Genomic DNA, 26429 nt, shown 5'->3' with positions numbered 1-26429 from the left:
TTACAAAATATAAATACAGAATAAAGATGCTATTTATGTAAACATACACTTAACGTACTTTGAAAAACAACTTTCCCGCTTCCCAGGCAGGATTCTTCGAGATCTCCGAGATCACCGGGTGCAGTCCCTGCCCTCCCCCGGGGCTGTGGCACCGAACTCCAGCGCCTCGCAGAGCCAAGAGGACGGCTGTGAAAAACGCCAATCACTTGTTTTGAAAATTGTAAAAGTTTAATAGTAATAAAATGGTTATAAAAATAGTAATATAATTAGAATGGTTATAATAATAGTAATATAATAGTAATAAAAATTTGGACAATTAGGATTTAGGACAATATGAGACAATAAAAAACAAAGAGTTATGGACAGTCCGGGTACCTCTTTCTGGGCAAAATAAGCCCAAAAAGGACACATGTTAACAGAAGATTAACCCTTAAAAGCAATAGCCTGTTGCACATCCATACATCTCATACATGATGCAAAAATTCCATTCAAACACAGGATTCTGTCTGGTCAGTGTCAGCTTCTTCCTCTTTATCCTAATGGTGTCTTCATGGCTGAGCAAGGCAGGAAGAAGTTCGTTTCTCCTGATAATGGAACAATAAATTCTCTTTCTCTGAAAGATTTAGGTGTCCTGTGGCTGCTATCTCGCTGCGAGTCCTTTCTTTTAAAAAAGTATCTTCCATAGCATAGTTTCTATTTTAACATTTTTTATAACCTAAAACCATATTTAACACACTACTTAAGAAAATCAATACAGCATAACTTTCTAACATAACACATACAATATTCGTTTTAATATTTGCGAGAAGGCAGTCATAAAATACGCATTTTTCACAACGCCGTTGTGTCTTCCACAACGCGCTATGGCCAAAGCCGCCCAGCCCCGGCTCCTCAGCAGCGTGAGGGGGGTCCCGCCTGACGGGGACCGTCGTCCTTCCCTCACGGCACATGGACTTGCAGGAGCCGGGATCCCCCATCCAGAGGCCCCGACGAGGCTCTGGAAGGCGCTCATTGGGGACGGGCAGGTCCCCGAGCCCCCTCACGGCCGGGCCGGGCTGTGCCGGGTCCCCGAGCCCCCTCACGGCCGGGCCGGGCTGTGCCGGGTCCCCGAGCCCCGTCACGGCCGGGCCGGGCTGTGCCGGGTCCCCGGGCCCCGTCACGGCCGGGCCGGGCTGTGCCGGGTCCCCGGGCCCCCTCACGGCCGGGCCGGGCTGTGCCGGGTCCCCGAGCCCCCTCACGGCCGGGCCGGGCTGTGCCGGGTCCCGCTCACCGGCTCGGAAGGCGGAAATCCCCGGCGGAGGAGGCGTGGGAGGAGAAAGGGAACGGCCCGAGGCGGGCAGCTGGTGCTCGGCTCGGCTCGGCTCGGCTTGGCTTAGCTCAGCTCAGCTCAGCACGGCATGGCTCGGCTCGGCTCGGCACGGCACGGCTGGCCCGGCACGATGAAGCCGCGAGGGTGAGTGAATGGCGGCCGCGGGGAAGGGTCGCTGCTGCCGCTCCCTGTGCGCTTCCCGGGCAGGGATGCGCATCGCCCTTGGGAAACGCGAATTTTGCTGCTGCGGCGGGCAGGGAAAGCGCTGGCGGGGGCTGGGCTGCTAAAATGCACTCAGGGAGGAGACCCACGGAGCCGGGACAGGCGGCAGCGCTCCCGGAGCCGGGAGCAGGGAGCCGGGGGTTGCCAGAGCTCCCCGTCAGCCCGGGCAGGGGTCCCCTGTCATAGCAGCCATGGAGGGCTCCAGGCAATCAACGCCTTTTATGGATATTTTCAGCTGAAGGGTTGCGATGGGACGTGACTCGCTGGGGTTTATTGCCCCGGGTGGCGCTGCCTTAGAGCAGGTGTTAGAAAAGCTCCGCAGGTGACACGCTTAGGGCACCTGCTGATCGGGAAAAACCGTGTCACCACAAGGCTAGGGGACAAAGTGGGTCTCAGCAGTGCAGCAAAGCCCCCAAAGTTGTTACTGCAAGCATCAGGATGTCTCTTGCCTGGCTAGAGCATGCCATGGCAGCAGCATCCCGTGGCTTTAAGATAAGTAGTGTTGGAGAAGTTGAGGTGCTGGTAGGAAAATCGTCTCACCCATGAAAGGAGAAGTGCAACTTTCTCCTGTTTCACACGGCATTTTAAAGCACTTGCAGAAGAGGAAGGTGTGGGAAAGAATTGAAAAAGTAAAAAAGTTTATATATTTTTTTAAAAATTTAGGAGACTAAGACACGAAGAAGGTAGTGCAACTATGCCAGCACTTAACTGAGCTCACTGCTAGTGATGGACACAGGAGCTGAGTGAATGTAGAGGTTTCTCTGCAGGCAGAGCATTTCTCCCTTTTTCCAACTGAAGCTTGGAACTAAAGCCATTCCAGGGGAACATCGTGGGTGGACACCACCCCCTCAAAACCACAGCTGCAACTTCCTTCAAGAAGGAGGAGGAGGCATCTCTGGATCTGTCTAACCTTGACTGTGGCATCATTTATTAAAATAAGAAATCAAGATCTGCTTTGTATACATATATATGAGAATCAGTTCTGGCTGAATATCTAAATGTCTGCTGGCATTAGCAAATTCCTACTATGGGAAATTCCCTAGAGAGTCTCTTAAGTATTAATCAGTTATTGTTTTCATTCTATTCAAATGAGTTGCTATATCCACAGCTTCTAACTTGGGTTGGGAATAATAAACCAAACACAGGCATGGGATTAAGAAAGATTGATGACTACATGACCTGAGCTTGTCAAGACAAACATCTACAAGCCTGGCAGAAAAGTGATGACTCCTGAACAGTGTAAAAAATACAACAGAAATAAAATGCAAATGCACGTGTAAAGGCCACTGTCAAAATCTTTACACTTATGTTTATGCATTAGTAAAAAAAAATCTATTGCTGTTCTGTTTTGTAGAGCTGTATGTTTTACATCTTTGATATTGGTTAATAAACTACTTAATGTAAGAGAAGTAGTAGAAGATAAATAATAGTACAGAATGTTTAGGTGTGCTTCCCTGGGAGACTTCTTTTGAGACTGATTGCAGATTTGCTGAAGTAATAGAGCAGAAATTTTCCACACTGGGTATACACTTAAACTTTTCAAGCCTCATCTATCAAATAATTTCAAAGGACACAGAAAAATAAAATTAAGTGTATTCTTTATACAAAAAATAATACAATTCAGATTGATTCTCCCCTAAAATTTCTCTACCTCAGTCTCTGGAAATGGGGCTTTGAGTAGATGTAGATTTTGTGTCAGGAATGTTCTCTGCATGGGAAGGTGAATATGTTTGGGAAGATGATAATTTTCCTGGTGGACAGGTTGGAATTGGAGACACTCCTCTGCAGCAGAGGAGCCCAAGGCTGTGCCCAGGCAGGTGATGGGAGCAAAGCTGGGCAGGAGCAAAGCTGTGCTTGGGAAGGGATGTGTGAATTCCTGTGCTTGGCTGGACAAAGGAGCTGTGGGGAAAGGGCAAGAAGCCTGGAAGAGAGGGGATTTTGTAAAGTGAGGAATGGCTGCTGGGGAGTGAGTTTAGGTCAGGGCTTGGAGGGAGGAGGGCCAGACAGGGCAGGGTTGGTTTGGAGGGAAGGCAGTGACCAGCCTGGGTGGGGGAATCTGGAGCTCAATCCTGGGCAGAAATGGCCTGCTGGGAGCAGGTATCCCTCAATCCCTTTGCCTCAGCTCAGGGCTCAGTGCTGGGCCTGGCTGAGGGCTGGGTGATGCCTTGAGAGGCTGCCTGGAACAGAGGATTGACAGCATTAAAGGAATAAAGCAGGGATTTATTAAAAAGGCCTTCAAAGGATGCACCTTGGGCAGTACAAGAGCCTGGCTGGGGCTACACCCAGGATGGGTTCCTGGGTCACAGCTTTTCACACTTCTATAAGTTTTGGTCCATTTCCATATTGGGGTTAATTGTCCAATTACAGCTCCAGGTTATGCAGTCCCATCCTCCCAGATTGCTCTCCTCAGTTCCCTGTTGTTTGCACTTTTTGGGCCTAAAGCTGCCACAGTGTCCTTGGTTCTCCAGCTGGAAAAGGATTGTTTTATCTAATTAAACTGTGAAGAGAACTTGCTAACACTTTCTATTAAGTTCAGAGTTATATACTAATGCAGTACAGAATCTGGAAAATATGAAAAGCTAAAACTTAAGGCATCATGAGAACTCTGGGGGAAGGGAACCAGCTGAACCTGGGTAGTGTGGCCTCTCAGTTCTGCTTGCAAAGGAGAGCTGGGTACACTGGTGACAGGCCAGAGCTCCTGTTCCTCTGCCTGTCAGCTCAGCTTTGCAACCTTATTGCATCTGAGTAATATCAAGGTGGCCAGCTCAGCCACACAGTTCTCATTCCAAAACCTTTCCAGCATCTTTCTTTCCCTTCCTACAGCAATCTGGAAGAAGGAGAGCACAATGTGTAACTAGGTGTGGTGGTGAAAGGCTATTTTAAAGTAACTCACAGGGAAGTGCTGTCCATTTATCTTAAACCCCTGTGGGATGGGAGTTAAATCACTTGGACTTTATAGATGGGTTAAACTGGGTTTCCTATAGCCTCCTTTCCTTTGGAGAAACTCCTGCACAGATTTGCCCCTCCTGAGTAATCAAACACACCAAATTCCTCCCAGCAAAAACCTTTGCACAGCTCTCCACTATCAGCAGGTTTCCTGTTTACACATTTTTACTCAGTGCACAACCTGGTGGGCAGCATGGTCAGTTGTTGTTTTCCTTTAACCAGACAAAATGACTCCTGGACTTTCAGCAAAAGATTGGAAACTTTTATAGGGTTTTGACCTGTGCAGCCACTGTCCCTCCCAGTGACCCAGATAGCCTCTAGAACCTGTTTGTCCAGCAAGCCAATCAATTCTTTCAGAAGAGAAGACAGGCCCAACACCAGCTTCATGCCCTCTGCCCTGATTCCAATATTAGTGCATTTTGCTGCTATTCGTGGCCTTGGCCACCAAACCACTGCTGAGTTGTATAAACAGAAGCTTTGCAGCTGTCAAAAATGCAAATACTTAATGGGGCATTACATGGGAGCAGTACCTAATTTACCTACTTCTGCCACTATATTAAAACAATCAAAATTGGGGTTATTGCTTATTTAAACAACAGAGATGCAAAGTCAGTTGTAACACATATTTGCTCTTTGTTTTAGGTACAGATTTCTGTTACTGCTTCTTCTTATCCTGAAAGCTGGTAAGTTCATAAAAACTCAGTAAAAATTAAACTGTCCTCCCTTTAATGTGTTTGGCCAATTGCACAAGGTAGATGTAAAATGTACAATATTAACATCTCTGTGTTTTCTACAAGATACTGAAGAATTCCTCAGAGTAAAATGTTTCTCTGATATGCATCAGGGAAAGAAGATAAAATCAATTTCTGTTTCATTGCAGAGAGCAGCAAGGGACCTTATGGATGCTCTTGCTTAGATTGCTTTTCTTGCTTCAGAGACTTCCCTGTGTACTTACCTCTGTCAACAAAAGGCCTTAAAAGTGGAGTAATAAGAGCTGCTGATAAGCAGATCTAACATGCCTGTATACTCAAGAGTAGAATTATATGTCACGGTATCAAGTAGCCAATGCTAGTAATTTTACTACTACTTATTAATAGTAAATTTACTCCTACTATTAGTCATTTTATTTTTACATGGTTCTAAAATATCCCTTGCAAAACAAAGGTAGAATTAAATTACACCATCTGGTGATATTAAAATGTTTTTAGAGTTCTCTCCTCTGTTCTTGCTTAATCACTGAGAAGGACCTCAACAAAGTCACCAAGGAAACTCCCTGGCCCCAATATCAGGACAATCTGTACCAGATTCAGTCCCAACAGATGCTGGCTGGCCTGTCTCTATCCAGTCATGAGGTTGCACCCATCATTGCCAGGGCATTACTTTTCCTGCTATTCCAACGGGTTTCCCAAAATCTGAACCAAGCATTTGTGTTGCATTTCAAGCCTGTTATTTCAGTCCTAGTACCTGGTAAACATCCTGCCTTTCTCCCTGCAAGCCCTGTGCCTGCCTCAGTGGTAGTTTTAGACCAGGGTGCCCAACTCAAATGTATAGATGAGCTGTTTCTGAGTCCAGTGCACCCTCACAAAGACAGGTTCCCTTTTAGCATTGACACCTCCCTCCCACCTCACCACATGCTGTTTCTGCATTTCCCAACCTCCACTCCTGTCATCTTCCTCCCCCTCAGCCATCCACCCAGGTAATCCCTTCCCCCAGCTGTAATCTCTCCCATCCAGCCCCATGCCTGGCCCCTCTTGCCTGGCACCCACAACACAAACACTGCTTTGGTGCCACCAAGCAGTTGCACCAGTGAGGTTTTGGCTGCTGGTCTGGAGGGCAGGGATCCAGCAGGGAGGCCGTGGGCAGAGCTGCCCAGCCCTATGGGACTCACTGAGCTGAGCTTTCTGCATCAGCTGTCATCACCTTGTGCCTTTGCCTTGCTCACATGGAGCAGAGGCTGCCTTTCTCATGTCCAAAAGGCAGGAAAAGTGCTCTGAAAGCCAGATGAAGTTCTGACTTTACCTCAAGTGACCCTCAAGATGTAAATGTCTAATGAATGTGCCACTGGAGGTATCTGGGTGTGCTGGTTTGCCAGCTGAGTGTATTTGTTCAGAGGGTGTCACTGACAGTAGCAGTAAAATGTGGTTGCTTTGTCATGCCGGCTTTGAGAAGTACTTCTTTTAACTCCCTTCTTAATTTTTTGGGTCTCAAAATAATGGCAGCACTCTTTCTTATCAGTGTTTCCACTTCTTGTGATCTAAGTGGAGTTATTTGGCATTTTTCTTAATTAAAAAAAAAGTGATTATTGAAGCATTAGGACCTGAATGTGTGTCTGCAGTCAGTGTGCAAAGTGAAATGTGGGTATCCATGGGGCTAGGAATGATTAACACTGCTTTCAGAGAAAAGGTCCCTTTGGACAATGCACAGACAAATAGACATGATGAGAATTAGCCACTGGAAATTTGGGAGATAGGAATGACTATGAAGAGAGCATACTCACCTACCTGCTATAAAACTAATAACAGAGTCTATATGTGGTATAATGTACTCAAAAATAATTACTTTTTTCCCCACATAATCTCCCTTTTTTCTCTCTCTCTCTCTTTTAATCTTTTAGTTACTGCACGAGAGAAGAAGAACATCATCAGTAAACTTGGAGACAACGTCACACTAAGTTGCATTTATAACGAAAAGAAACCCTTGCAATTAAAAAATCTACGGGTATATTGGCAAATAGCTGATGATTCCTATCAAGAAAAGTGTTCAGTTGTACATGTACTGATCTCTGGCCAAGATGATAACAGTAATCAATGTATTCACTTTAAAGACAGAACTCAATTATTCTGGGATAAGTTGGAAAATGGTGATTTCTCTCTGCTATTGCTAAATGTCAGCCAGAGTGATGAACATACATATAAATGCATAGTGCAGGAGAAAACTGAACTTCCCAAAGTGATTCACCAGGCGGAAGTGGTTCTCAGCTTAGCAGGTAAGAACTTGTGTCACTTTGCCCAAATTCTCCTTTCTACTTTTCAAATTTGTGCTATTTCAATACTATATTTAAGCACAACTTTAATTTTGAAACAGACTTCTGCTCTTTGCTGAAATGAAGTCTTCTCTGCTTAATGTAAGACAGGGAACGTAAACCTTGGAAAATGAATGTAAAAACTGTTTATCCAGTGTCTGTTTCTTTTCTTCTTGTTTTTCATGGGTAAGAGAGCTCTTGCATGTGACTGGGTGACAGCAGCTGAAGTTGGTCCTTTTCCTTTGGGTTTGGCTTTAGCTTTCTGCCCTCTCAGAGATTCTCTCAGCTCTGTGGTTTACAGACCAAACCTGCAGGCACTTCTCTTTCAAGTCATGAGGGTGGTGTGAAATCCAGCAGTTTGTTCAGAATCCATCCCAAAATTTTGCCTTTCCAGTACATTTCAAAACATCGACAACTATTTCTTTTTCTCCTTGCTCTCCAGCGAGTTACAGCAAACCAATACTCAGTGGACCAATAAGAAACAGTGACAGCACTGGAGAGGAGGTGACCTTTTACTGCAGGTCTGGCAATGGATACCCAAAGCCCAACGTTTACTGGATCAATAAAGTGAACAACAGTCGCCTGCATCCCTCACAAACTGAGATCATATCCCACGACGACGGCACCTTCAGTGTTTTCAGCACACTGAAGGTGGCAGCCACTTCTAACATGCAAATAGAGTGCTCCATAGAAAATGAGATGCTGCAGGAAAATCTATCAGCCAACTGTAAGTTCCCTCATGCTGCCTCTGTTTTCTAGGTAGCAGGAATTTCAACCAGCATGTCTCTGTCTGTAGATGCACATTAATGAGGGCTATGCATTAATTCAGTGGTTCCAAAATGTTCTGAGAAGATCTTGGGCCTTGTTTCAAGCTCCACTTGTGCTTAGCCATGGACCTGATGTTTAAATCATCCACACTGAAGCAAATAACCCACCAAGTGTGTTGTGACAACAGCACTGAGAAGCTCTTGGATCTGAGGCAGTTGCTGAGCTTAACCTTTTAGTTCCTCAGGAACATGATGGTTTGGGGAGTCAGGTTGTTTTTTAGGGGCCACCATCCAGCAGATCCATGATTTCTGACCCCCTACACAATGGCTTTGCAATACTAATATTTGCTTTTTACTCTGCCGAGTTCCAAAATTCAATTTCCATTTTCTCCAAAACTCAATTTAATACAGTGCACAACTTAAACCAGGTCTGCAGCAAATGGGCAATATGAGCTCAACAGAACAATGTACTTTATAGCACAAGTGTAATGTGCTAATTATTGCTGATGTGATGATTAATAGTAAAAGCAAGTATTTAGTCATTCAACTCTTCACAAAACCAGAAAGCTATTTTTAAAAAAAGGTATTAAGAAGTTATAGTTTCAGTACCACTGCCAGAGTTCATTATTTCCAAAAAGCTGTGTAGAGAATCTGTCTGGAGTGGAAGGCTGATCTGGAGGTGGCTGTTTGATCTCACTGCTGTTCCTGGTCCTGCCTCCAGCCACACCTTTCTCTCACAGGTCTCTGCACCCTGGTGCAAGGAGCTTGGAATATTTCCATAACTGTAGCTGGATACCCACAGCTAATTTACCTGAACACCCCTAACACTGATCCCATGCATGTAGGCAAACAATATAAACTATTTCCAGGAGCAAAAATTGAGCACATGAGCAGAAGTTGCACAGTAGAGTGTTTATGTGATAATACACCATGCTGTCATCCCAAATTAAAGGAAAATTAAGTAACCTCATCATTAGTTTCCTAATGGTATTGTCATGTTGTCTTCTGAGGGAAAGGATCTTCATATTAATATTTTTGTGGGGTTTTTTTAAGTCTCTCAATCGCACTTGAAAGAGTCAGAGATGTGATTTGAAACCTTCAGTTTGCAGCATTGAGTGAAGATTCTTCACTAACTTCAGGGAAGCAGATTTTCACCCATTTTTCTGAACACTATCAGGTTTGCTTTATAGATTCTATATAGATTTATTTTCAGCTGAGTCTAGATACAAGCCCAAACATACAGTCTCTAAAAGCTGGAGGGAAAGAAGAAAAAGGAAAAAAGAAGAATGGATGCATTATGATGACAGGGAAGAGTAAACTGGTATTTAGACATAATTAGTTGGAGATGTGTCTTACTCAGAAGGAATCACCAAAATCACAGTGATATGAATAGCACAAATCTTGACTCCTTCAGAATTTTTTATGCATCGAAGACATGGTGAAATATTTGCCTTATGACATCCTTTTCTATTTTATTCTAGACACACAGCAGAAGAAAATCAGTGATGCTGGCACAGAAAGTGACAAAAAACCTGAAAAAAAAGGACGAGGTGCTCAAGCAGCTGCCATCATTGGCATTGTCTTTGTGATAGGTCTTCTAACTGGTTTAATCTGCTGGCTGTGGAGAAGGAGGTCCTCTAATCTAGTGTCCTATAAAGGTAATGAGACACTTCATTTGCATGACCAAATTATAAGAATCCTTTTTCACTTCCAAAATCCAACAGGAAGAGATGAAGTATGACTAAGCTACCTGCCCTTGGCAGTAGGAAATCCTGCCATTAACAAAAACTTGGGATGCCTTGGGGAGGAAATCTAGTGCCTCAGGATATGTTATTCTTTATGATTTTCTCTTCCTGTGTCTGAGCCTTTCTTCCTGTGTCTGTGCCTTTCTCCAAGCTGGAGGTGTTTAGCCTGGAGAAAAGGAGACCCAGGGGAGTCCTCATCACTCTCTACAACTTCCTGCAAGGTGTTTGTAGTCAGGTGGGGCTGGGCTCCTTCTCCAGGCAGCACTGGCAGAACCAGAGGACACAGTCCCAAGCTGCATTGAGGGAAATACAGGTTGGATATTAGGAAAAAGTTTTTTATGGAAAGAGTGATAAAGTTCTGGAATGGCTGCCCAGGGAGGTGGTGGAGTCCCCATCCCATCCCTGGGTGTGTTTAACAAAGCCTGGATGTGGCAGTGGGTGCCAAGGTTTAGTTGAGCTGTTGGGGCTGGGTTGGACTCAATGATCTTGAGGGTCTTTTCCAACCAGTGATTCTGTGAATTCTGAGCCTCACAGGAAGTAATTTCTGGATGTGAGAGTAACTCAGACTTTGTGTCTGTTTGGGCTATGGTTTGTCAGCTGATCCCTGCAGGCTCCTTCTGGACAGATGGCACAAAACAGAACTGGGGTCAGTAGCTTGCTCATCATAGCACAGTTTGAAGCAGAAATCAGAGCATAATTCAGTCCTGAGAGCTTTAGAGTCACTGGCTGGATGATTAAGGGTCAGGATCCTGCTGGGATCAAGCAGAAATGTAGCTGGTCACATGGCTACCCTTGTGTAGCTGGATTTGCCCACGTGTGTGACTCTAAAAAAGCTCTAAAAGACATCTTGAGGGCCAGACTGAGTCTGCCAATGTAGCTGAGCACTTGCTCTAAGCCCCTATCCAGGAGCCAACATCTAAGGGACAGAGCAGGAGCAACCACACTTTTCATGGACAAGGACAATGCATGTTTTCAGTCTGTGCCCTCTTCCTCAATGTTAGCAACCCTGGGTGCCTCAGAAAAAATCAGGGGAAAGCAGGGGTGTGATCTTGTCCAGGATCTGCAGCAGCTCTTGTAGAAGTAATGTCCTTCCTACAGAAACAACAAGAGTGAGGCAGGACTCTGTCCCAAGATGGGGAGCGGGGCCATCACTTCAATCCCAAAACCTCTCCTTTCTGAAATGGTAGCCTGGATTGTAAGCAAATAGAATATTGGACTGCATTTTACAGAACATTTAGCACATTGAACCCTCAGCTTTGGTGGATGTTGCTAAATATGAATCTCATTTTTCTGAAGTTGGTGGTTGTCTATCCTACATGCTGAAACCCATGCATTTGTTCCAACAGATGTCCAGCAAAGAGAAGACCAAGGAGGACTCAGCTGTAAGTATTAAAAATATATTATTTTGTTTGTCTCAAATTACTTAACTTCATAGCTTCAGTACTCAGGTTCAACACAAGCCTTTAGATTAGACTTGCTAGATGATACAAAGTGAAGCATTTTTTTATGCACTACTAGGTGATCTTTAACTGGGATACAGGGACATCATTTGCATCATGTCTGTGAACTTGAGCCTATATACACCCAATTTTAAAAAAAACCTACCTTTCCTAGAAGAAACATACTCTTCAGACCTTCACCATGTTCATATTTTTATTTTTATTGCCACACAATATTGCAGGCCAGCTGGTTTACAAATTCATTTGTTATTTATAGTAGGGAAAAAAATGAAAATTGGGTGAAAAAATAAAGACAGATTTGGAAAAAAATTGGACAGAAGACTTGCAAGAGTACAGGGTGAAATATCTGCCTATTTGGTATCTCATTTGGTAGTTTCTATGAATCTAATGACTGTTGCCTGTGTGTCTGCAAAACAGGCAGAAAATACTGTGGTTTCACTAAAACTGTACTAGTTAGAGCATAGTTTGCTGTAGCAGATTCTGTGAATGTACACAATGCATAGTGTCAAGCAGAAGCAAAATAACCCTTAAATAAATAAACCCATAAAAAAGGCTTTTACTTTTCCTGGAATTTCTTTGACAGCCATGGCAACTGGGTTAATGGTCAGTTATTTCTCAGACCACAGCCTGATCCCCAACATTTGTGGTTGCTAAACATCAACAGCTGTTGCATTCCCTCCTGCAGAGCATAATCTATGGAGGAGGATGGATTTTCTCCTTAAAATAAAGAGACATTTTCTCCTTTTGTTCCTAGGAACTGCATTGACATAACACAAGCAGCTCATTTAAGGTCGACTTTTTCTTCTCCAGACTGACTTAGAGCAGGCCCTTCTTGGTTTGATCCCTGGCCTTAGCCCATTAGTAAAAAAACCTCAGTGGCATAAGTAAGAGTAAATATTTATCATGTTTGTATTGAAGGCTGCTGTAGCGTGATTTGTTCGTTGAGGACAGAACAAGGGCACCTTCCAGATGCTGTCTTTCCTTTGTCATTTCTCCACTCCACATGTGCAAGAGGAGGTGGGACAGCAGCTTTGGTGGCTCACTGATGACAGAAGCTGTCCCACCTCTGAGGGCCACATTTTGGGCATCCTAATTTAAGGGCAACTTGGATTAATACCAGAGAAATGAAAATGGTCCAGGGAATGTCATCTCTGTTTAGGATTATGTCTGTTTAGGCTGGAGAAGGCCAGGCTGATTAAGGACAAAATAACAACCCTCTTCAGAGTGTTTTTTGAGAGGATGGGACAAGTTATTTATTGTGCTAACCCAGTTGACACAGCAATTAAGGCACAGCAGACTTAAACAAAGGGGATTTAAGCCAGATGTTAGACGAAATTGTCTAAGGGTAATGGTAGTTGAGCACTGAGGCAGAGTTTGTCCAGGCTATCAGTCCATCAGTCCAGGTTTGCTGCTTTGTGATTTCTTAACAAAAGAGAGAACCAGTATCTGGCAGGAATTATTTGGAAATAAAGCTGGTACTACCTTAGTACAAAAGATGAGCTCTAGGAGAAATTCTAGCCTAATTCAATCATTACTTGGTATTTTCAGTTCTGTTGTGTGTGGTAGGGGAATAAGGCCCTGGGGAGGTGCATCCTGGGGGATGCTCTGCCACAGCATTTTGCTTTTCAATACTGCTGTAAATGCACTTCTGCTTCTGGCACCTTTTGAAGAAGGCCAGGTTGTTTCATGGCAATGAGAATCCTGAACGCTGCAAACCAAAATGAGATATTGAAACTAACTTTGCTGTTACAAAGGCAAAAAAGAGTTTGGAAACTGGGAGGAAGGCAGATTGCAAGGAAGAGTAACTCCATCCTGGTGGGATCAGTCTCTCCAACCACCCACTCCAGGCAGTGGGGGAGGAAGCCCTGGTGAGGAGAAATTCAGAGCTGGAGCAATTCTGAACTATTACATGAAGGAACTCCTTCATTTCCTGAGAGGACCCAGAGGAAGCTGTTTTCTCTTGGCCACAGAGAGGATTTTTGCATCTCATTCTCTGAAATAGTTTTAAATGAGCCCAAGGTGATACTGATATCCCTTCACAAGGGAGGAGGTCACTGTTTCCATTTGCACAGAGAGGCACTTCCAGACTGTGGCATGAGGACAGAAAGCCCCCAGTGTCTTGGGTATCCAGGCAGGACTTCTCCCCAACCAGTTCTCTCTCAGCAGCATGAATATGTCTTTTCCATAGCTTTGCAGCTTGTTCCACTGGTTACATATGAATGATTATTTCTGAGGGAGTTTTTTATCTATTGTTTTATAAAAATAAATTATTTTGTTCTTACAGCACCTGCCTAAATGGAAGGTCTGCCAACAACTTGGGCAGCTGGAGATGTGTCAAGAGAAGCATTGCTCCCTCAGTGGCAGCATTGTTTGTAATACAAGTGACAGATTTCTGCCAAGAGAGATGGCAAAGAAAAAAAAAAAGCTTCTAGAACACAATAGAGAGGAAAATCTGCAGAATTTTCCTTCCAGCCACTGACTGTGTCCACAGAACAGTTGTGTCACCACTCCAGCTCAGCACTTTGGACAGTCCTCTGTGATTGTCAGTGGTTTGGGCACCTGTACTGGGAAAAGCAGAAAGCCTGGGACTCAGCTGCTCTGTGCCAGACCACTGGAAGCTGGTGACTGTCCAGTCTCTCATCAGGATCCTTGAGGACTCTCAGGAGCAGAAGCAGCCACCTTCAGGAGCATGGGATGTGGTTCCTGCCACCTTACCTTGAGGATGGCTACTGCAGGTGAAGAAAGGCAGCTAAAACAAAGAAAGAAAACTGAAGGGCTCTGCAGAGTGAGATTTGTGACTTCTTCCATGTTTTTCTCTCTCTAAAATACAATCCTTTCATTGTCTCTTTTCACCAGCTGCTACTTTGTACAGAACCAGGCAGACCACTTTGACCCAGTCCTCCAAAAACAGGAGTTGCTCTAATGGGGTCAAATACTGAATTTTTTATAATAAGGGAAGGTGCCTTCTTTAAGCCTTGATAGCAATATTTTGGTTTTTACCAAATATTCCACCAAAAAGGGGACTTCCACTTTCAACAGGAGCCAGCTGTGAGAAAAAAACAGGCTGTGGAAATCAGAAATGAAAAATAGTGCTCTCTACTAAGTGAATGTCATGTTACCTGGACTTAACCTTCTCAGGATGGTAAAAAAACCTGTGGTTGAGCTCTGCTTGATTCAACTGAATCTTTATTTAAGCACCTTCCTGTGGCTTCCAGGGAGGATTTTAAACTGAAGGTTTTAAACCAAACTTGTGCTTTTGTCTCATCCTTGCACACACCCAACAAAACAAAAAAGAACAAAAAACAAATTCTATCAGTGTGTTGTCCATGAATGTCCAGAAAGCCAAGAGCTGCATTTTCCTTGTGCCAGTGCATGTGTGTTGCTGTTTCAGCCCCAAGTCAGCCAAACTGACTGCCTGAAAATAGCAAAAGAGTAAACTTTGCTGATGACACAAAATTTTGAATGAGGAGGAATTTTTACAAGCTCTCTTTCCCAGATGGGACAGTTTCCTCATCTTGTCATGGGGGGATGGAGATTGTTATTTTAAACTGAGCTCTGGAAACACTTGACCTCTCCTGCACCAGTTGCTAGACTAAATTTGTTTGATTTTTGTGAATAAGTCTTGTTTGTTTTTGCTTTGTGTGTAAGAGGCACTCTAGTATCAACTCTGAGCTCAGACACTGATTTTTCATATCAAGATCAGCTTTCAATTCCCAGCTGAGTAAAAATTCTGTTTTACTCACATCACGTGGAGGCAGGGCCACTTGGCAACAGTGCAGCAGTTATCTTTTGTCAAAGCAATGCCCCCAAGGAGGCTCCCAGCTGAGTAGCTGGGCTTCTCTCATGTCCCTAAGTCCAGATATCAGATATTTTCTGAGTCCAAATCTCGTCTTCAGTGTACCCTACAGGGAACTTGCTTGAAGAAAGCTTGCAGACACCTCAAAAATGTGAGCAACATCTGTGCAGATGTGCAGGGCAACCATTTCCTAGTGGTTCAGTAAAAAGTCCTGCAGACATTTCCTTCTTATCTGTCACATTGTGCAGCCTGTGGTGCTGCTGTACCTGACAGAAGCCTTTCCTACAAGTAGTTTCCACTTTTATATTCTGCAACTGTAATGGTTCAGAGATGTTAGAAGTGACCTAGCAGTCACTCTGCAATATGGCATTAAAACAAATTTGGACTGGTTGGGTTTTCTTACTTCTGGGCTACTTCATGGATACACCTAAATGCAAAAGCCTTTTCTTGCAAAATCTCTGCTTGCATTTAGCTTAGGGTTCCAGCTGTTCTTAGAGGTCAGTAAATCCTAGATGACAGTTGGTTGCTACCATTCAAAAGGACTTGGGAATTTAGTGATAACAGCTTTTGTCTTCACATGCCATGTTTATATTTTAAATAAAGTCTATTCATTCTTCTGGATGTTTGACTAAATCTATCAACACACACAGAGCCAAGTCAATCTGAGCCATTGCCTCCACCCAAAGTGAGTATTACTTTTAGCCACATCCCTCAGTGCTCCTTTTCAAAGGCCTCAGATTAGGGGAGAAAAACACAACACAGAGCTGACCACCTGTGCTTCATTTTGGCTCACACAACAAAATCCCTCAAACAACACAACAAACTCCAGGAAAGCCAGGCAGTAGCCTGAGGGCAGCACTAAGCCTGGGCTGATTCATCCTTTTCTCATCCAACATCACAAACCCAAGCAGAGCAAAGGCACAGCACACACTCCTGCTTCCAGAACTGAAACCAGCTCATTGCACTCCCCCAGACCAGTCTTGCACAGGAGCACCAGCATCCCTCTGTTTGCCTTCATTAAAGACAGCAGCTCACTTAAACACATGCACAGGAAAGCAACAGTTGATGCAGCTTTGGAGGAAGACTAATAAATGGACTCACTTTAACAGAAAAGTGAAAGACTTTTGTTGTGGCATGGCTGGTAAACCACAAGTGGAAAGCCCCAAGAGAAAACGTGTTGCTACTTAGTGATCTGGATCCGTCTGTCCTGTTGTTAGATTCATTATTTAAATCTTTTTACCTGAGAGAGCTGAAGTATCTCTTTTGCTCAAAAAAGCTTTCCCTTTTTCCATCTACCCTGACTCCAACATCTGTTCTCAGTAGCTGTTGGGCTATGTCAAAGAAAACTTATTTGTTGCTTTCCCAGCTTACAAAGTGAATTTTTCTCATATTTGTAGCAAACATGCACAAAAGGTAACATTACCCCCAAGTGTAATTTCTCCAACCTCTCTCATTTCCAGAGGAGCAGAAACTGCTCTAAAGAGCAATTGAGTACAGCCTAACTCCACAGGGAGAAAACACCCCCATAGCTGTCAGGCTCTTGGGACTTTCCCTCTCAATATGTGGTGGGCATTAGGGCTTTCACCACCTCCATGATATGACATGGGATGGAATCATTGCAATCTGGTCCCCCTTGAGGATTATTGTGGAGCTCCTGGAGCAAGTCTGGAACAAGGGTACAAAAGTGATGGGGGGACTGGAGCCCCTCAGTGATGAGGGAACATTGAGGGAGGTGGGCCCAAGAAGAGACAACTGGGAGGGGACTTGAGCCATGTCTGTCATTGTCTGCAGGGAAGGCTCAGAGCAGGGAGCAGGCTGAGACATGGGACAAGAGGAGTGGGCAGAAACTGGTGGACAGAAAGTTCCACCTGAAAATGAGGAAGAACCTTTTGTTGAGGGTGGCTGAGCACTGGAACAGGAGGCCCAGAGAGACTGTGGAGATCTTCCCTGGAGATGCTCGAAAGCTGTGTGGACACAATCCTGAATAGCATGTTCTGGGGCACTCTGCATGAGCAGAGAGGTTGGACTGGATGACTGTGGCCCCTTCCCAGCTTCCCCGTTCTGTGTTTATTAAAGGCACCCCACATGTCCTTGGAGGTGATCTCTGCATCTGCCACCCCAGGGAATTACAGAGCAGTGACTTCTATGTCATTCATCTCTCAGGATGCACTTAGGTGACAACAGGTCAGTTTGTACAATTACCTTCCAACATGGGAAAAATGCTTCCAACATTTCCTGTATAATCAGCACCACTTAGCATAATAACTGCATCTGAACCATGCTCCCTTGATGTCAAATGCAAGCCCTTGGCAGCTGCTTGTGACATTGTTGTTAATCACAAACTCTTTGTTTGTATATTGTTAGGGAAGAGCCTGTCTCTCATTTCAGCCTGGCACAGAAACTGCTAAGTAGGGATAGCTGCTCATATATCAAGGATGCTTTGGCTGCCCTTTGAACTCGCCCAAAATAGGTCCCAACAATTTACTAATAAATTACTTATTCGTTTTTCTGTAATGCCAAGAAATGCTGCTAAGGATGACTGGACACAAAGTCATGCTCAGAGTCACACAAGGCTGCCTGTAGCTGACTTGGTGCTTACACTCCTATCTCCAGCTTGCAGAGACCTTTTTCCACTTGCTGGACTGGAAAGTCTACTTTTTTGCAGCTTCTACCCCAGTAGACATCATAAGTCAACAGAAGCTGTTTGCTAATTTTGAATGGGATTACACTGCACACAAAAAAAAGATCACCTCTAAAAAATTTAGAAAGAGGAAAAAGATATCTTTAAATAATGTGTCAGTAAAAAGCAACAGTAACACAGCCATAATGTGGACAGGGAGTGACTGCAAATGTTTCCTTAATTTCTTCTGTGCTGTCACATGTCATCCCTCTTACAGGGCTGAGACTGCAGTTTCGAAACAAGATCAGATTTGCCTGCAAAAAGAAGTTTTCCACAGCATCATGCTGGACTAGAAGCAACTCTACACCTCTCAATTCATCTCTCTGTCAATCAGACTTACCATTATTGTGCTACCTAGCTTCTAAAATGCATCACCACTGCAGTTATCACAGTTACTGTAACTAAAAATAGGTCATGGAATAAAGGTGCAAAATGCCTGAACTGTAGCTAATTTTGTAACAGTAGGCAAACATGAAATATCTTTATCACCTTGTTGGAAGTTTTATTAACCAGCTCAGATCAGTGTGATTAAATTCTGTGTCAGAAAAGGACTACAAGTCCTATCACAAACCTGGTCTTTCAAGCCCTTGGTTTGGTTTTCCCTGCCCTCATGGACTAAGTCTCAATATGCCCATATTTCCATCTGGCTGTATCTGCAGCACAGAGGGCTGCTCTTATTCAAGATATGTTATTGAATTCTCTTATCAAAACCATGAGAAAAATCCAGCTCTGTGCTTGTTCCTGACCTATTGCACAAAGCAGGAGGACTGGCCAGATAATGGCCACGCTTCCCAGGAGAATTCAGTGACTGATTCTGCACAGGGTGAGGCAGAGGGACACCACCCCAGGAAGGTCTCCTGCAGTCCTGGCACCAGCTGGCCCAGGAAGCATGCCCAGAAACTGAAGGACTGGAGAGGCTGAGGAAGTGGCTTTGGAGACAGTGAAGTCTCCAGGGGTCCCAGACAGGGTGAGCTTTGGTGCCAGGTCTCTTCTCAGCAGGTGAGGATCCCATTGGGAGTCCTGGACACAACCCAGTGCTGAGGGGTAAGTGCCTCTGAGCAGGAAAAATTAAAAGAATACATAATTAAACACATAAATAATAAATAACCCCCAAACTTCGTGCAACTGTTCTGTTTAACTTCAGATTATCTGTTTATTTTTTGAAGTTGCACTGCTCATGACTATCATGGGGCAGACAGCTGCCTGCCCATGCTGTTTTGTATGGGACAGTTTGATCCAGCTGAGAGGAGGAACAAGAAAGCAAGAGGGAAAAAAATATTTTAATCCTCTCCAGCCCAGTGACAATGTGCCAGTCCTCAGGAGATGAAGGCTTGTGGGGGAAATTGATTGGTATTTAATTTACTTTTAGTGACAATTTGCCAGTTCTCAGGAGATGAAGGTGTCTGGGGGAAAATGATTGAGTTTTAATTTGTTTTTATTTAAAATAGCCCATAAAGAAGAGCTACCAAACATACACTCTGGCCAGCTGGAATGATTAACCAAAAGACTATCAGGCATGCACAGAGTGAGCCAGTGCCTTTCATCAGCATTTTAGGCAATGTGGCAGCTGCAGACCAGCTTCATATAATGTGTCTCAGCTTCATTTTTCAGCAATTCCTACTGAATCACAACATAATCTGGGTAAAAAATTATTTCTAAACAAAGTCAAAAAATGGTTCCTCAGAAACAGAAAACTTGGCCAAAGGAATCCACCAGAGTCTGTGGCTGCATTTATTGCATCAATAGACCTTCAAGTCTTGGGAAACAGTAGTAGATAATCCACGTGTCAAACACCTCCTCCATTTTATGCTTTATCAACTTTTGCATTAAAACTGGTTTTAGTGTTCCCAGGTCACAGATGCTCAGGCTCAAGCACCCTACAGCCATGAGGGATCCCAGGCACAAGGGGTATGCCCCTGCCTGAATATTTTTCAGAAGATTTGGGGTGTGGTTGAAGGGCAGGACAGGAAAGGAATTGTTTGGTTTAGTCTCCAGGCAATGCTGCAGTAAACAGCAAGGAGGGACCCACTGACCTTTTGCACCTAGACAGAAACCAGGTGAGAAGCTGGCAATGGACCCTAAATCCCTCCTACACAGGCCTGGCTTTACAGCCCAGCAGTTTTACTGATCTCTCACTACACCTTTTACAAAGCAAGCTATAATCTCAATCTCTGCACCCCCAGGTGATGGGGCAGAGCACTCAGCCTGGCAATAAACACTTGTATATCATATCTCTGATATATCCTATCTCAGCTGAAAGCTCCATGCAAGCACACAGCACAGTTGAGAGGTGAGCACAAAGCAGCCACATGCAAAAGTGTAGTGGAGCAGAGATAAAGTGAAATTCAGCAGCTTGCCAAATGCTGGTCAAATTTTGCAAGGAGATAAGCAAGAAAGCACATGGCTCCCAAAACACCCCTGTCTGAGTGGCAGGACTGTCACAGGCTGGATGCAAACACAACTGGAACATCACTGCTTTCATTCACACTGTTTGTTTTTTGGGGAGCTGTGGAAACCCAGGGCACAGGAATATTTCTGTGTCTGCTCTGGGGTTCCCTGACCCCCAGGGGAGCACTGACTTTGACCCTCATTCATGGAGAAAGTTTCCCAGACTTCAAGATAGACTGGAATCCACAAAAGTGTGAAATAGATTATAGAGAGCAGTGTAGGTGCATCACTTGGTGAGAAATTGAGGTTTTGGGGTTTTTAGTATGTTGTGGATGGAAGCAAGATGGAGGGCACAGGGTGTTGTCCTGGGTTTCTTCTTCATGCTTCTCCTTCCTTCTTCTCCATGGGTTTGGGTGGCATTTTGTAATTGGGCAGAAAAGTCCCCCTTGCAGCTCTGTGGGATCAGTTATTGGGTTAAAAGGGAAAATAATCCAGGTGTCAGTTCTTCATTGGATAGTTCAGTCTTAAAGACCTTGGAACAAGAGATTGTTGGCCATTTTGTGCCTTCTAATGAAAAGCTGCCCAACTCACAAGAGTGAGACTGTGTTACTGATAAGAAACTATAAACAGCTGAGTGTGAACACAAATTACTGTCTCAAGTGCCTTCAATCCAAACCCAGAGAAACCAATGACTGGTACTGGCACAGGGAGGGAATATTGATATTCCTGTCTCCCCTGCACCCCAACATGCCAAAGCTCATGTCCCTGTTCACTGCCAAGACAGCACAGACTATTTTTTGCCCTCTTGAGGAGCTGCTCCCCACAGGTTGGCAGAATACCAGCAAGTTAATTACACAGACAGCTATTAGGGCCTGCCTGAACTTTCACACTAGGAAAAATTGGGCTTTCTCTCAAAATACTGATTTTTAGGTAAGGTGAGTTCCAAGATCTGAAGAGTTGCTGCTATATTCCTCTCCCATCACAAAGTCCCTGCTCACCTTGCTGTCCTTGTGGGTCACAGCCACAGGGAAGGTGTTGCCTTAAGGGCCTTTGGACACTTACAGCACAGCAGGTGTTGCTGAACCAAACAATTTCCCCACTATTAAACCAACTTCTGATAGGTCAGGGGTAAAGGACTGCAGATAACAACTGCAGAATGGGCACTTTCATTGCTTGCTAACATTTACAGTGACACATGACCCTTCAGAGACAAAAAACCCTCTACAAAATATAACAAGAGTGGCTGGATCTGCAGTCATGTTCAGAAATGAACACATCAGGCTTGACAAAGCTCACACAGGATAGCAGAGACCATAACTCTGAGAGCATAAACCAAGCTGTAGGATTTTTTTCCTCTTGGATCTCATGGTATCCCTGCCATGAAATGGAAGAACCACTCCTATAATTAGCCTTACTAAGCAGTTGCATCACTGGAGGATTGCAAATGGCATTGCTGGGTGTGAAAAACGCCAGTCACTTGTTTTTAAAATTTTAAAAGTTGAATAGCAATAAAATTATTATAAAAATTGTAATACAATTCGAGTAATAATAATTTGGACAATTTGCATTAGGACAATATGAGACAATAGAGACAAAGAGTTACAGATGTCCGGGTACCTTTTTCTAGGCAGCAGAGCCCAAAAAAGGACACCCATTAACAGAGGATTAACCCTTAAAAGCAATGGCCTGTTGCATATTCATACACCTCAAACATGATGCATAAATTCCATTCAAACACAGGATTCTGTCTGGTCAGTGTCAGCTTCTTCCTCTGAATCCTAACAGCACCTTCGAGGCAGGAAGAAGTTCGTTTCTTCTGATAATGGAGCAATAAATTCTCTTTCTCTGAAAGATTCAGGTGTCCTGTGGCTACTGTCTCACTGCGAGTCCTTTCTTTGAAAAAAGTATCTTACATAGCATAGTTTCTATTTGAACATTTTTTATAACCTGAAACTATATTTAACACACTACTTAAGGGAATTAATACAGCATTACTTTCTAACACAACACATATCATATTCACTTTAATATTTGAGAAAAGCCAATCATAAAATACACATTTTTCACACTGGGACTGTGCTGAACCTCCCCCAGGTACCTCTGCTCAATTCCTGGCTTACACAATTCACAGGCCCAGAGAGGAACCCAGTTACACCCCCAAATACTATTATAGTTGCAAATAAACTGGTTGGAATGTTAAATACCTTTCAAAAGGTGGGTGTGCTCCCTGCACATTTCTAAGCTGAGCAGAGCCTTCCCCCCACCTGATTAAAGCAGGTCCTGCCCAACTGAAATAGTCTATTTTATGTCTTGCTTATGCTGGGAGAAAAGCAACCATACATGGAGAAAATTACATTTCCAACACCTCCCAGTGCTTTCTGCTATTCCCTAGGAAAATCCAGAAGCCTTGTGGCAAATACAACCATTAACAGCTTTAGAGAAAAAGTACAAATCCTCCCTTGAGTGTCTGAGATCCTGAGCCCTCGGGCAGCCACCCACTGCAGGGTAGCCTGAAAAAAGGGGGGAAATGACTTCAGAGAGAAACAAACAGCTAATTGATTGGCCCAAAAGTTTTATCAGTTAAAGTAGTAGTAGTAGTAGCAAAAATCAGCTTCACATTTGTTCCTTTCTCACAGTCAAGCTGAATTTTTGTTCCCATCCCTGCTGGCATGTTCAGGTCATTAGGCCTCAGTAACAGATACACATTTCTTGCCAAGTATCTCCCATTGCCAGGACTTACACATCTCTTGGACAGCAATGCTGCTGGCTGTCACCTCTTCCTTTGCAACTGAACACACTGCTTCAGTTTTTGCTACTATGGCTGCACCGTGAAAGGTCTTCCACTGTTGCTCAAGTGGTTCAAAAGCCAGCATGGAAACTCATTAATTCTTCCTGTGTCTGCATCTGCCCTCACCCTGGAGTAAGAGTCCTCACCACACAAGGTATTAGCTAAATACGTGGAAAAAAGGGAAACCAGACACAATCAGGGCTGGAAAGCCCCACTGAGCAGCCAAATCCAAAATGACAAATAAAGCACACAGACTCAGGTGCTCACTAGTCTCATTTGAACAATCTTTTGGTTTCCACCTGAACTGGAGAAGGATTAAAGTTTATCAACAGGAAGTGGAGAAGGTGAGCAGGACAAGATACAGCTGGTCTGTACTGCCTTACTCAAACAACCTTGCTGTCTTCTGCTCAGAATGACAAATGGAGTTTGCATTTTCCTTCTGAGGAGGGCTTGGTTGAGATTATCTGTATTATTTGGTTAATCTGATAACAAAATGAGGAACAGGGCAAAGAGAAAAACTCACATTTATTAGTTATACCAGCTACAATCACCAATATGAGATGAACAGCCAAAAAAATACTCACTTTTTGGAGAACTCTGCTAGCAGGCTTAGAAGCCATTTGGATAACAAACACAAGCAGAGAGGAAATAAACAACTAGAAAAAGGAATATTGCAAGGTTACAACATGCTATAATAGCACCAAATGAAAGTACACAAGTCCCTTGACCAGTCTGCACCAGTACTCAGCTGAATGCAAGCTTATATTCCAGATACAGGAAATTAAAATATATAAGCTATTCATTCTTCCATCAATTCACTTATAGATGATGAAAACAGTCTGGCTCTGATTTTGGAAAGGATCTGCTTCACAGTGTTTGAATTAGCACATGTGTGGGCAACTGTGTTTGGTAAAAAAAAGGGAGTTGTGTTCTATGGAAAAGCAGGCTGTATTTTGCTTTAGTTGGAAACCTTTTATCAAATATGCAGGATATAGCAAATACAGGGAAGAAAGCACATTTATACACCCTTTTACATGCTTTAAAGCAGCATGACAAAGGTACTGATCATGTGAACATCTCCAAACACTGAAGTGAGGAGCCCCAGGGACTGAAAACCAACAAGACATTAGACAATGGCCTGTAGTAAGTGAGCCAGCTTAAGGATTTGTGTTGGCTTGGTAGCTTGTCTCAACAAGGTTTTGTTCTGTGCTTGTTTCATTGCAATGTGTAGGAAGCCAAAAAAAAAAAAAAACAAGCAAAAACATACCAAGAGGCCTGCATGGATGCACAAGGAGATCCTGAAAAACTCAGGCACAACAAGAAGCAGGCAGAGGGTGGAGCAGGGGTGGATGACATGGAAGGAAGGAACAGAGACGCTGTCTGAGCATGCAGAAAGGCGGTTTAAAAAAAAACAAAATCCACCTGGATTTTGATCCATTCAAGGTTTTGATGAGATGCACCAATGAGTGCTGAGGGAGCTGGCAGATATCATTGCAAGGCCACTCTGGATAATCCTTGATGGATGGTGGCAATTGTGAGCAGTGCCAGAGAGGTAGAGGAGAACAAACATCACCCCTGTCTTCAAGAAGAGAAAAAAAAGGATCCACGTCAGACACAAGTCAGCATTGTATCCTTGTGGCAAAGAAGGTTAAAGGCATCCTGAGCTGCACTAGGCAAAATATTGCCTGAAGGTTGAGGGAGGTGATCCCTTCCCTCTCCTCAGCACTAATGAGGGGAACTTCTGGAGTTCTGGGCTCCCCCATACAATAAATATATCAATCTAAAGGGGAGAGAGTGAAGGGCCACAAGGATGAGGAAGAGACTGGAGTATGCCTCCTGTGAGGAGAGGCTGAGAGAGCTGGGGCTGTCCTGCCTGGGACAGAGGAGGCTCAGGTGGGATTCCATCAGTGTATGGAAAAACCTCCAGGGAGGGTGCAAAGAGGACAGAGCCAGGCTCTCTTCAGAGGAAATGGGCCCACACAGAAGGCTCTGTCTGAAGATCAAGTAGGTGGCCTGGCTTGAGCAGGGGAGCAGAAGCAGATCACTTACAGAGGTCCCTTCCAAGCTCAACCACTCTGTGGAAAAATTATGACTGGGTTTTGAAAGCATACAGACATAACAGCACTCCCCTTCAGGTCACTCAACCCATGCTAAGTTTAATAGGATAATGTTGGAAGAACGGGAAGGCTAGGAAGAGAAAAATATTTCTTTCAGTCTTTTCTTTCTGTCAAGATAAACAATTATAAGCCAGTATTGCACTGCTGCCAGGTCTTAATTTTCTTCCAAGTTTGACTACACTCAGTGTAGCACAGTGGAACACTCAGCAATCACAGCACCTCTTCTGTCACATGAACTATTGATGAGCCTGGAAAAAAAATCATCCCAAACAAAAACCAACTCCAAACCAAAGCTCAACCACACACTGGAAAGGTTTATCCTGGTGAGCAGTCACCACAGATCAGTACGACTCCTTTGTATTTATCACTGAAAATCAAATTGAGTAAAATCTGTATGGCCATGCCCACGAGACCCACAGCCTTCATCCAGACCATTAAATGACCACAAGTGTCTGTAGCTCTTGTATTTTTGTATGCTGAGTGTGGAAACCCAGGGCACTGGGTATATTTCTCTGCCTGCTCTGGGGTGCCCTGACCCCCAGGGCAGCACTGACTCTGACCCTCATTCATGGAGAAAGTTTCCCAGACTCCAGATAGACCAGAATCCTCAAAAGTGTGAAAGAGATTATATAGAGCAGTGTAGGTGCATCACTTGGTGAGAAATTGAGGTTTTGGGGTTTTTAGTATGTTGTGGATGGAAGCAAGATGGAGGGCACAGGGTGTTGTCCTGGGTTTTTTCTTCATGCTTCTCCTTCCTCCTTCTCCATGGGTTTGGGTGGCATTTTGTAATTGGGCAGAAAAGTCCCCATTGCAGCTCTTTGGGATCAGTTATTGGGGTAAAAGGGAAAATAATTCAGGTGTCAGTTCTTCATTGGAGAGTTTAGTCTCAAAAGACCTTGTACCAAGAGATTGTTGGCCATTTTGTGCCTTCTAATGAAAAGCTGCAGAACCCACAGTAGTGAGACTGTTTTACTGATAAGAAATAAAAAACACCTGAGTGTGAACATGAATTACTGTCTCAAGTGCCTTCAATCCAGACCCAGAGAAACCCACAACTGGGACCCCCACAGCTGAGAGGTTTTGAAAGAATGGATTGGTGATCCACACCTGCTACCTCCTCCTGCAAGATGGGAGGACAGCAATAACATGAGAAAATAATGGAAGGCACAGAGGGTATCTAACACAAAGC

General features: G+C 44.0%; 1 protein-coding gene across 1 annotated transcript; it reads left to right on the top strand.

Moving 5' to 3' along the window:
* The first annotated feature begins 1369 nt into the window (after positions 1 to 1369).
* On the top strand, positions 1370 to 15888 carry ICOSLG (inducible T cell costimulator ligand). The gene is made up of 7 exons (XM_036394651.2): positions 1370 to 1453; positions 5120 to 5160; positions 7092 to 7463; positions 7942 to 8226; positions 9748 to 9924; positions 11358 to 11393; positions 13756 to 15888. Exons 1-7 carry the CDS (start codon positions 1398 to 1400, stop codon positions 13764 to 13766), a joined length of 978 nt encoding a protein of 325 aa, XP_036250544.1. The 5' UTR covers positions 1370 to 1397; the 3' UTR covers positions 13767 to 15888.
* The last annotated feature ends 10541 nt before the right edge of the window (positions 15889 to 26429 follow it).

Source organism: Molothrus ater, chromosome 2, assembly GCF_012460135.2.
Source record: "Molothrus ater isolate BHLD 08-10-18 breed brown headed cowbird chromosome 2, BPBGC_Mater_1.1, whole genome shotgun sequence".
NCBI classification, from domain to species: domain Eukaryota; kingdom Metazoa; phylum Chordata; class Aves; order Passeriformes; family Icteridae; genus Molothrus; species Molothrus ater.
This window is presented reverse-complemented; position numbering and strand designations above follow the sequence as displayed.

Bases quoted from the DNA above. Each gene is read 5' to 3' on its own strand.
- ICOSLG (XM_036394651.2), top strand. From the start codon at position 1,398: ATGGCTCGGCTCGGCTCGGCACGGCACGGCTGGCCCGGCACGATGAAG. The intron at 7,464-7,941 runs GTAAGAACTTGT...CTTGCTCTCCAG, and splicing joins AGTGGTTCTCAGCTTAGCAG to CGAGTTACAGCAAACCAATA. The intron at 8,227-9,747 runs GTAAGTTCCCTC...ATTTTATTCTAG, and splicing joins GGAAAATCTATCAGCCAACT to ACACACAGCAGAAGAAAATC.